The 11,507-nt window shown below is 49.9% G+C and overlaps 1 protein-coding gene across 3 annotated transcripts in view; it reads right to left on the reverse strand.

Moving 5' to 3' along the window:
• Positions 1-288: 288 nt before the first annotated feature.
• DAPK2 (death associated protein kinase 2) overlaps positions 289-11,507 on the reverse strand; it is a 118,641-nt gene continuing 107,422 nt past the window's right edge. For 2 of the 3 annotated variants that reach the window (XM_036244559.1, XM_036244611.1), the window contains exons 10-12: positions 3,345-3,434; positions 3,145-3,228; positions 290-664 (exon numbers count right to left, since the gene is read on the reverse strand). In XM_036244559.1, coding sequence (XP_036100452.1) covers positions 584-664; positions 3,145-3,228; positions 3,345-3,434 — 255 coding nt within the window. In that variant the 3' untranslated portion in view covers positions 290-583. Of the gene's footprint in view, positions 665-3,144; positions 3,229-3,344; positions 3,435-11,507 lie in introns of all 3 variants that reach the window. The other variant, XM_036244549.1, reaches the window with a different exon arrangement.

The following is an 11,507-nucleotide window of genomic DNA, read 5'->3' on the forward strand; positions in this document are numbered from 1 at the left end:
TCTGGAGAAGAGCTTGGGAAGGCCGGCGCCGCCTCCGTAGCACACAGCCTCCATAGCACACAGCCTCCGTAGCACACAGCCTCCGTAGCACACAGCCTCCATAGCACACAGCCTCCGCAGCACACAGCCTCCGTAGCACACAGCCTCCGTAGCACACAGCCTCCGTAGCACACAGCCTCCGTAGCACACAGCCTCCGTAGCACACAGCCTCCGTAGCACACAGCCTCCATAGCACACAGCCTCCGTAGCACACAGCCTCCGTAGCACACAGCCTCCATAGCACACAGCCTCCGCAGCACACAGCCTCCGTAACACACAGCCTCCATAGCACACAGCCTCCGCAGCACACAGCCTCCGTAGCACACAGCCTCCGTAGCACACAGCCTCCGTAGCACACAGCCTCAGCTCCCAGGGCCTCCTGGCTCCCTGCGAACGCTTCTGAATCCTGCAGGCCCATCTCCCTTGCAAAGTGTTCAGGAATGCAGAATGCCTGGGTGCTGGTGACAACAGGGACCAAGAGTCTGCACAGAAGGGAGCCTTGCTGGGCCTGGGTCTCCCCGGTGGCCACTGAGAGCCGGGCCAGTTAGGAGGTGCTGCTCCTCCTCCGGGGGTGGAGGGCTTTCCTCATGGCGATGTCCTCCTCTGTGTCACTCTCACAGTTCCTCTGCAAAACAAAAACAAAAACAACCCAGGGCAAGAGGGTCATGAGATATCAGGAATGGGGTTGTGCTGGGCAACCTGGCCTGGTACACCTGGGCCAGGGGCTTGCAAACCAGAGAGGTGGATATTAAGGGGAAAGTTGTTGCCAGAGACTGTGCATGGGTCAGGTAGGGGTGAGGAGGGACCTGCAGTGGGGTCAGACCAACGCCTGAGGCTCCTTCCCAGGAGGAAGGAAAACAGGCAGAGCATCTAGGAGAAACCAGCTGCCAGGAGAAGTTAAATTATAAGGATAATGAAAGTTTAATCTGGTGACTGCCATGTGATCAAGATCATTTCCAAATATGGTCTGTGGGCTGACAAGTCTCCTGAACTCGGACTAGAGAGAAGTGGGGAGAAGGGAGCCACCGGCACCTCCCCAGCCCCTGACGGCCACCACTCTGCACCCCCTCTTCCCCCACTGGTGTAGGCTGCACCTTGAGCCAGCCTGGCCATGCGGGGTTCCCAGGAAATGGCTTTTGCACTCCATTTTTATGAAAAAGAGTCAAGTACGTTCCATGGCTACACCAAAGCTGAGGCCCTGGAGGTCACAGTGCCTTTTTCATTCAGGTCACTTTAATCTATCGGATTATTAAGATTAGTAAAAGGACTAATTCAGAAAGATTTAAGCAAGTCATAAAAGAAATCTGTTGTAAGATGTTCAGTTTTAATGTTTCCTAAGCTAAAGGGCCTATTTTTTTAAAAAAAGGAACATCCCTTTGGGAACACTTTATAATAGATGTCTAGGACCGAATCCTTTTCCACTTACGGGGTGAGCTGTTGGATTAATGGTGCCGAGTATCCGAGCAAAAAGAGGACTTTAAAAAAAAGGTTTACACGAGATAGAAATGTATAGTCCTTTCAATGCCCTCTGGCCCTCTGGCCCATGACCTCCTTATATCAGGGCGCCCAGCTGAAAGGCAGGCCTGCTGTCTGCCATGTGCCTTCCCAGGGCTTCTCCCCTTCTCTTGGCCTAAGCCACCTGGACATCCAAGGTCAAGACCAACTCTAGCCAAATACATCTTGAACCAAGCCTGGCTAGAACAATAAAATATAACAAGCACTGCTGAATAGCAGCATTTTAGCTTGCGTGAGAGCCAAACAATAAAAAGTTGGGGGAGAGTCTGCCTGCCATTAACAGGGATTTTCAGCCCTGGCCAGTTGAGCTCAGCGGTTGGAGCGTCGGCCTGTGGACCAGAGTCCTAGGTTCAGTTCCCGCTAGGGGTACATACCAAAAACAAACAAACAAATACACAGGGATTTTCAGAGGGAGAGAGTCCTATCCCTTCTATAGCAGATGAGGAGAGCAACCGGGGACTTGGCCAAAGCCTCACAGCTGTCTCAGTCCTCTGGAGTCATCAATTCTCGAGAGCTGGGTAAGAGCAAGACGCAACCAGAGCTCAAGCTGAAGACAAAGGACCCAGGACCGTGGCAGGGGAGGAACACAGGGGCTGTGCCTGCTCCTGGGATTCAGCCCGAGTGCTGTGTGTCCTAAGGCTGCTCAGGACTGACTTCCCATCTGTCTCAGCCCCATCCTGAGCAGGAGTCACCTTCTGTCCTGACCTGTGCCATCCCAGACACTCCTGGGGCCCTCACCACACTCAGTGAATAGTGGGGAGCATCTGTGCGGGGAACCTCAAACAGCTGAAATACTAACACTGCATTCGGAAGCACTGACACTGCATTTTAAAATCTGCAGGAGTGTTTCAGACAACAATAATAACTGCTAACATGTATGGAGTACTTAGTGTCAGGGTCTAAGAACAGGTCATCCTTTAATCCTCATGACTACCCTATGAAGTAGGAACTATTGTTAACCCCATTATACACATGATAACATGTTGGCACAGAGAGGTTAAGTAATTTCCTCAAAGTCACACAGCTATTAAGTGGCAACTGTGAATCCTGCCAGTCTGGCTCCGAGGCCACTCTTGATCAGTGTATTATAAGTCCCTCAATTTAAATGCACACAAAACGGTAACAAGCTAATCAAATATAAGATATCTAATTATTATAATTGTTCATGTTCATCTAAAGCAAAACAGAAATGGAATAACTGGAACATGAGTATAAAGCTCCCATTCTGCAGCAGATCTGTAGAAGGGATTGTCAGGAATACATCTTGGATGGCCCGTGGTAGTGCCATTATCCAGAGTCCTCATGGTCCAGCAGGCTGCACATCTAGGGAAAGGCAGGGGCAGTGGAGCAGCGGCAGCAGCCCCTTTGAAGGCCCACCAGGACAGGAGAGATCCTCCAGAAGCTATGCTTCTCCTGGCACCAGCTGAGTGGTGCCCCTGAACACGAGGACTCCACTAAGTACACAGTGCAGATGAGGACAGGACCAGCAGAACTGGCTGGAAACAGTTAACACCCATTTGCTCCCCTTCATTCCCAAGCTCCAGGCCACCTCCGAATTCCACCCCAGAAGAGGGCGCTGCATTTACTTACCAGGGTCTCATTCGGCCTCAGGTGCACCTTCTTCATCAGGGAGCGGGTGAGGTGGTTACACAAGGAGACGATGCTGAAAGAGAGCTGAAGGAGGGAGAGAAGAGGAACCAGCAGGTGAGAATGTGCAGAGACCATGGAGGGAACCAGAAATCCACCTGAGTCCCCTGCACTGCGGCCCCCACCCCTATGCCCTGACATACCTTCCACCGTCTGCGGACATACTGCTTCTTGAAGTTCTCCAGGTTGACCACGGACTCCCTGCGCACCAGGGCCTGCTGGTTGTCCACCGGCTGGGAGACAAAGCAGAGCACGGCAGGTGACACTGAGCTTTGGACGGCAGCCACCCCCTCTCTGCAGAACCGCCGACCATACGCCATCCTTAGCCTGACCCTGGCACCTTCCTCCGGGGCAGAGCGTGCAGAGAGACGTCACACCGAGGACAACATTTACAGGTGTCTCCGCCATTCAGGAGATGCCCTTGGTGACCCTGAGCTATTATTACCACAGCCAGACCCACATGCTGGCTGAGGTGGAGGCTGAGCCTTGGGAAAGGGAAGAGAGGAAGGCAGGGCTTTTGATCACAAATCACTTTGGGGAAGGGTCATTGTACAGTAGTACAGGATGCCCACTGTGCACTGGGCCTGTGGGCTTTAGCAAAACGGATGCCTTGTTGGCATACAGGACCTTGCATTCCATTCAAAAATAAATGGAAGGAAATAGGGGCTCTGATGGAGGTCAAGAGGAAGCAAATGTGTAAGTTGCTTTCACGGCCTGACAGTCAAGGCTCAGCTTAAATCCTGACTTCTCCAAGAAGCCTGAGCTTCAGTTTTCTCATCTGTAATATGGGAATAATAAATAATATTGTGTCACAGGGTTGTTTTGGATTAAATGAATGTGGAAATGTAAAGTGCTTATCCGAGAGATGCTCAATAAATAGTAATAAATTATTGATAGCCTTCCTGCCTTCTCCATTCTCTTTTTAAAATTTATTTTATTTAAAAATTGGCTTTATTTTTACCAAAACACTGAACCTTTTAATGTATATAATCTGATGAGTCCATTCCCTCTTGAACTCCTCCCCTTTTGTAAATAAAACAAGGTTTTCCGAGATCAGGAAGTCAAGAGATGGGTTTTGGGGGTTCTATAAGCCTTCTGAAATGGTTTGTAAATTTTAGTATGTAAACTTGTACACGAACGTTGACAGCAGCATTTTTCATAATATTCAACGAGTGGAAACAACCGAAGTGTGCATTAACCGATGATGGATAGACAAAATGTGGTCTACCCACCCAATGGAATATTACTCATGAAAAGGAGTGAAGTACTGATCCATGCTATGAAAACTGAAGACATTATAATGAAAGAAGGCAGACACCAAAGGCCACATATTGTATGATTCTGTTTACATAATGTGTCCAGAATAGGCAAATCCATACAGACAGACAGTAGATTAGTTGCCGGGGGGTAGAGAATGGGGCAATGCGGAACGACTTCTAAAAGGTATTAAGTTTCTTTTGGGGTGATAAAATGTCCTGGAATTATATAGTGATGATTGCTGCACAAGCTTGTGAATATACTAAATAGCACTGAATTGCATAATTTTACATGATAAATTTATGAACTGTGAATTCTATCTCAATTAAACAATTAGTATTTATGTAAAGATACACATTTTTTCTGAGGAGAGTAGATAGCTGTCATTGATTCTCAAAGGATTCCATGACCTCAAGAAAATGCACTGCCCAGGATGGTCCATCAAGCCCGGCTGTATTTTCCTGTCTGCTCTGACAGCCCCTCACAGCAATGCGGCACCTCAGTGAGTGTGGACCGAGGCAGCTCATTGGTTCCTGAGTGCTGGGCTTGCCTCTTAACCACACTTGTTTATTTTTCATCATGGCACCAGGCACCAGGGGAAGCCAGTGCATACTGCTGGTCCATCCTGCCCTGGACTTAAATTCTGCTGGCTGGAGGCCCTTTCCATGTCCACCCAACCCCATCGTCCTGGAAGGCCTCTGTGTATTTCAAAGCCCAATCCAAATGTGACCTCCTCTAGGACAATGTCCAAGAAGCAATGTCTTTCTCCCCAGCATGACCCAACCACATGGGAGCTCCTTTATTACATGTATCACCTATCTCAGCCCCAGTAGTGAAAGGGCACATCATTTTCTTTCTTTTTCATTTTTATTTCTATTTATTTATTTATTTTATCCCCACCTGAGGACATTCTTGCATTTATCTTCAGATAGAGCAGGAGGGATAGAGGGAAAGAGAGAAATAAAGAAAAAGAGAGAGGGATGCATTGAAGCGAGAGGGACACATCAATTAGTTGTTTACCCCATGACCCTGACCAGAGCCGGGGACTGAACCACAACTGACGTATGTGCCTTTGACCAGAATCGAACCTGCAACTCTTTGGTCCAAGGGTTGATTCTCTAACCACTAAGCCAAACCAGCCAGGGCATATTTTCTTTATGTTTTTGTCAATGTTCCTGGCCCCACCTCCTCCCCACTCAGAGCATACAACAGTGGGTGCTTAACAGTTATATGGTGAAAATGTTTCCTTGAGCTGCTGAAGAGACAAACTGGAGTAAAACCTAGGACCCAAGACCTGCTCACTCCTGTCAATGAGAGGCCAGGCACCTGGATCAGCAGCTGTGACACCATGACAAGGTGTCATAACACCATGACTCCCCACAGCTCTGCTTGGGAGTCCGCAGAGTTCTGTGGGGGTCAGAGAGGAGAGTACACATAACCTTGACAGCTGACAGGAGATGAGAAAGTCAGGGACGAGTCACCCTCCCAAAATGGAACACAGTGGTTTGGACCAAAGAGTGCAGGAAGAAAGAAGGGAGGGGAAGGAGGGAGGGAGAGGGGGAGAGAAGAGCAAAGGGCAGGGAGGGAGCGCAGGTGAAGCTCTCCCAGCTCTTTCCTTACTGCCTCCTCTCCGCCACACCTGCGAGCCCAGCCCTGGGTCAAGGTCTTACCTGGAAGGGAGAAGCAAGAGGGCAGAGCCTGCCCATTCCTGGTATCAGAGCCTTCCAGCAGCTGCGTGGCACCCACAGTGGAACTCAGCATACTCACCATGACCCCCAAGGAACCATATGGGTCCTTCTCCAATCTGATTTCCTCCCTCTCTCCTTCCTGCCGCTGTGGCTCCCATCACACAGCTCTGCTCGCTGGCCTAGGAACCCAAGGTCTCAGGGTGTGCCCTTGCTCCTTCACATATTCCCGTTCACTTTGTTCAGGTCCTTGCTTACGTGGCACCGACTCAGAGAGGCCTCCTTGATCACCCTACATAAACTAGCACCCCGACGGCTCCACACAACTCACTGAGTCTGTGCCCTACTTCTTCCCAAAGAGTCATTGACATTTTATCTGCATTTATTTATTTTTTTTTTATCCTCACCCAAGGATATTTTTGCATTTATCTTCAGATAGAGCGGGAGGGAGAGAGGGAGTAAGAGAGAGAGAGAAACATCAACATGAGAGAGACACATTGATTGGTTGCCACCCACACAACCCCAACCGGGGCCGGGGATGAACAGCAATCAAGGTATGTGCCCTTTGTGGGAACCAAACCCGGGACTCCCCGGTCTGCTGGCCGATGCTCTAACCACTGAACAAAACCAGCCAGGGTTATTTGTTTTTATGCTAGTTCCCCTCCCCTGCACCTCCCAGCAACTAGTGTCTCCTTTCCAGGGTGATTTCCTGCCTCCGCAACCCACAGATCATTTCTACTGGTGTCTGCAATTCACCTTTGAACCTGACCCTTGCGGGGGACACTTGCACTCCACCTGGAGAGTTTGACAAGTGGGAGCAGTAGACTCTGGGAGGAAAGGGGCCTCTTTTTATCCACTTACTGACTGGCACCACTGCCAGGAGGGAGATGCCTAAACCCCATGGTCGGAAGGTCAACATGCAGGTTAGGGGAGTCCCATTCATGAGAATCTCATGTACCAACTGGTCTACTAGCAGTGCCAGCGACTGAGCAGAGATGCCCAACTAAAGTATCAGGTGGGATCATCCCCAGAGGCCATTCATAGGAGGTGATGCAATTACTTCCAGGGCCCTGTCTATATGCTACACAAATCAGCATGAACTCTGAGGAGGAGGCCACCCGGGCTGTCAACCTATCAGCCTGGCCTTTCCTAATCAATGGGCCTCTTTGGTTGCTAAGAGGGCTCACCAAATGCTGACACTCTCATCGAAGCCTTGAAAGTCAGACACGTAAATTCTGCAGTGAAATCTCTTCCCAGAGGGAATGTGGCACTAACACTTTTGATTGCATTGAGAGTATGAGGGGGGATGGAGCTATGTTCCGCCTTCTCCTGACCCCTACCCTCACCTCTCTGCAAACAGACTGCCTCCCTTTCTCCAGCCTGTAGTCTTTTGGGATACCAGAGAACCCGGGCAATTCTGACCAGGCTCCTAGGAGCGTGTTTTGTGTCTCAGAAAAATGTCAGGGGGGCGAGAAGACGAATGCTGTGCCTGAAGTCAGGGTTTGTTTTGCAGACGCTGATGCCTTTGAAAAAGCTCAACGGGTGGGCTAGGTCAGCACCCATAGCCACAGAGCAGGGAGATGAAGCAGCAGCCACCCTCCCAGCCATAATAAAGGAACCCTGGCTTTTTAGAAGAGGCGCTCCAGAAGGTTTTCTCTAAATACCAGGCCTCCCCTAGAAACTGCAAACAGATTGCCACTTTTCAGACCTCCACCTGTGCCGTCTCTGCAGCCCCATCCTCCACAGAAAGCCAGGGACACCTGAGCACACTCTTCCGGCCTTGCCCAGGTCTGTTCCTCTAGACCTCTCCTCCCCAATCTCTCCATAGGTGGCCCCCCCATCTCTGCCTTTGGCTGGCTGAAGTCTGGACACTGCTGGCTTCACCTCACCTCCAGAAAAGGAGCGTGTGCAGCTGAAAGGTACCTGAGTCTCTGCCTCTTTTTAAATGGCTGAGCAGAGCTGCAGAAAGGATGCATCCTGGTGGGTAGTCCCGACATCAGACAAGTCCATGGAAAGGGTAGGAATGCCCTTTCCCTTGCCTGGCCCGGTCTCACTTTTCCAGCTTAGGTCTCAGCATGGATACTCTCTCACTTTTAATCCACTCTCCAGGGCCTTCAATCTTCTGAGCAATTTTTCATCCCCAGGAAAAGCTTCCAAAGCTCTCCCTCCTGTACTGTTACAGAAGACGGGAGACTTGAGAGACCCAGCAACCAAATGCCATGAGTGGACTTAGTTTGGATCCTGATTTGAACAAACCAACCATAACAGAACATCCTCGAGAAAAGTGGGGACATGAGTACGAAATGTGTATCCCAAGGATATTAAGGAACTACTCCTGCTTTTGTCAGGTGTGATAATGACTCAGCGGAAAGAGCAAAAGGAAAAATCCTCATCAGAGATTCAAGTTGAAGAATTTATGACTTAAATACGTCTGAATGTGCTTTAAAATACCCCAGGAAAAGGAGTGGTGAAGAATGAGAGGTGCCCTGGCTGGTTTGGCTCAGCGGTTAGAGCGTCGGCCTATGGTCCAGAGAGATCTGGGTTCGGTTCCCGCTAAGGGCACGTACCTCGGTTGCATTTTGTCCCTGGCCCCAGTTGGGTTCGCGTGGGTGGCAGCCACTCAATGTGTCCCTTTCACGTCGATGTTTCTCTCTCTCTCTTCCCCGTTCTCTCCCTCCTGCTCTATCTGAACATAAATGCAAAAATGTTGTCTGGTGAGGACAAAAAAAAAGAATGAGAGGTACATGCTCACTGCTGAAGCTGGGTAATAGGTACATGGTACATAGGTACATGAATTCACCTCACCAGTCTCAATATTTTTGTGCATATTTTGAAATTTTTCCATAACAAAAAGTTAAAAACAAAAATTCTCTCTTTTAAATTTCTGCAATCTCCTTTTTAATCTCCATTTCCCAGTCCAGGTTCCTGACCCCAATCCTGGTTCACCCCCATCCCTCCAAATTCTACTTGGACCTTCTCCACGGTTTGGGGCAGGGCAGAGAAGGGTGTTGACAATGTTTCTGCCTTGGCCTCCCCTAACTTTTCTCAATCAGAATTCACCTCTTTCCTGTTTCTGGAAGACTGGGTACCTCTATTTTATCACTCACTACAGCCTTTCCCATCTCTCAGTTGGTTAGGTCCCCATTTGTCCCAGAAACGAAGTCTTTTATTCAGGAGTTGTCTTGTCCTTATCTGTCGCCTCCCTCCAGAGCCAGAGCACAACTGGCGTTTGTTCAACTGAACTGGCCCTTTCTGCTCCTCAAGTATACCCACTGTGGGTCTCTCCCCCAGGCAGAGTCTTCACAGGCTACGAGTTTCACAGACAAAGGAGAAAAGGCCATTGAGTTCCACAGACATTTGCAAAAGCCAACACTGGGGATGGTATCTGGGCACAAAGCCACCTCCCACATGGGCCAACTGCACCAGATGATGGAGTGAGGTGGGAAGCCACCACGTTTTAACCACCTGCAGGAAAAGATGGGCGGTACGGGCGGGGGGTGCACGGAGGAGACCCTGGCTCTCCTGTCATTCTTACTCCATCTGCATCTGCAGAATCACTGGTGACCACCTTCCCAGTGCAAGGGAGCGATCGTGTGCCATGTGCATCTGTTTGAGAGCAGGACAGGCTGCTGCCTTCCCCAGCAGTGACTCCAGCTTCCTTGGGAACAGTGATCCAGGAAGATGTCACACACTCACCTTCCCCTCCCCAACAGTCCAGGATGGTATTTGCACAGAGCACAGCCGCGACTTTTCATTAACAGCCCGGTGAGTGAAAACTCTGACAACAGATGGGGCTGCCCACAGAGCAGGGCCCCAGGCCTTCCTCCCTCTCAGTACCTGAGCCAGGGACACTCAGATACTAGGGGTCACAGCCCTGCCCCTTCTGTTAAAATTCCAGCTGTGGGCGTATGGGGAGAGGCTCTGCGGGCCCCCGGGCGGGGCCTCCCTGGGTTCCCCTCAGTGTCAGGTATGATGCCAAAGGGTGACACTTGTTGGACTGGCCAGGTGACGGAGGAAGGTCACGGTTTTCTCTGATTTTCCTGAAAGACTTGGGGGGTGTTTCTCAGTTCACTTCTAGTTGTCTTTGAAAGTTCTTAGTACAGAAAAGGATCTGTTCATAAAATGTCTAAGTGACAAATCACTACCAATGACTGGACTTGAACATAAAGATTGCACTCCTATGAGGAAAACCTCTTACGGTTCTGACTATCTGGCTGACTTCAGACAAGTCCTGGCCTATAAAACGCTGCGAAATCAGGGTTCCCGGTGGCTCACCTCTGAGGACCTCCCAGCATGGAGAGTGTGTGGCTGCCGCCGCAATTCTAAATAACACTCTCCCTCCCTCTTCCCAGGCTCCCTGATTCAACTCATTATCAACATCTTACTCCTTTGTTGCATTTTATTTCGATGTTCACAAGCAAATTTCCCCTGAGTTGCTCAATCACGGGCTTCCTTTTCTTAGGAAACCTGGCTGTCTGAGGTCAAGGTCTGTTGACATGGCCAGAGGACCTTTAACATTTACAGTGTCTTATGCCAAGTGAGTACAGCACATCCTGTGACAGGGCAGATAAGTTCTCAGGGAGATCAGAGATGGGTCATTTGGCCCAATTCCCCCAGGCAGGGCATGGGAACAGCTCTGCCATCTTCCATTGATGCCAAGATGCGCATTTTTGGATCTCTGTAATCAGGACCTCTCCCCCAGTCCACGGCATCACACCAGGACTGTCGGTCTGAAGTGAAGGCAGGTGTTCATGCTGCGTCTGCCAGCCACCAGGGGCCACCCAGCCTCAGACCGTCTGACATTAGAGTCTCTGCCTGAGGTTCCTTTGGATCACACTGACTGCAAATTCCGAAAGCATGAAGACCACCACCCGGAGCTCCTCTGTTCTCAGGGGAGGAGTCTGCATCCCGCCACCTAGTGTCAAGGTCGGGACACACATGTTCTCTTGCTCTTCCTTTCTCACGGTGGCCTTGTCACTCACCCTCTCGGGGAGGGTGTTCCAGCTTTGTGTGTGTGTGTGAGGGGGGCTCCTATTAGACTTCCCATCTTGGGCTTTTATCTTTCCTATTTTTCCTACCTTTCTTATTTTTGGTACATAAAATAATGATGTGTCTTATATTTGATGAAAATGTGGTTTCTTATATTTGGTGAAAAAAGTTTCTGTTATAAATATTATATATGATATTTGAAATGATCCAGCATGTTAATAGAAAAGGAGGTAGAATCCTGAAGAACTTGTTTCATGGGGTCACAATCTCACACCTCGTCCGAAACCACTTCCCGTCTGTGCAGCTCACCGGGCATTTCCCCCAGCACATCGGGCCACTGACTAGCCCGGCACCCAGCATGGCTCCCCGTTACTC

The sequence above is a fragment of the Molossus molossus genome, unplaced genomic scaffold (genome assembly GCF_014108415.1).
Source record: "Molossus molossus isolate mMolMol1 unplaced genomic scaffold, mMolMol1.p scaffold_m16_p_1, whole genome shotgun sequence".
Taxonomy (NCBI): Eukaryota; Metazoa; Chordata; class Mammalia; order Chiroptera; family Molossidae; genus Molossus; species Molossus molossus.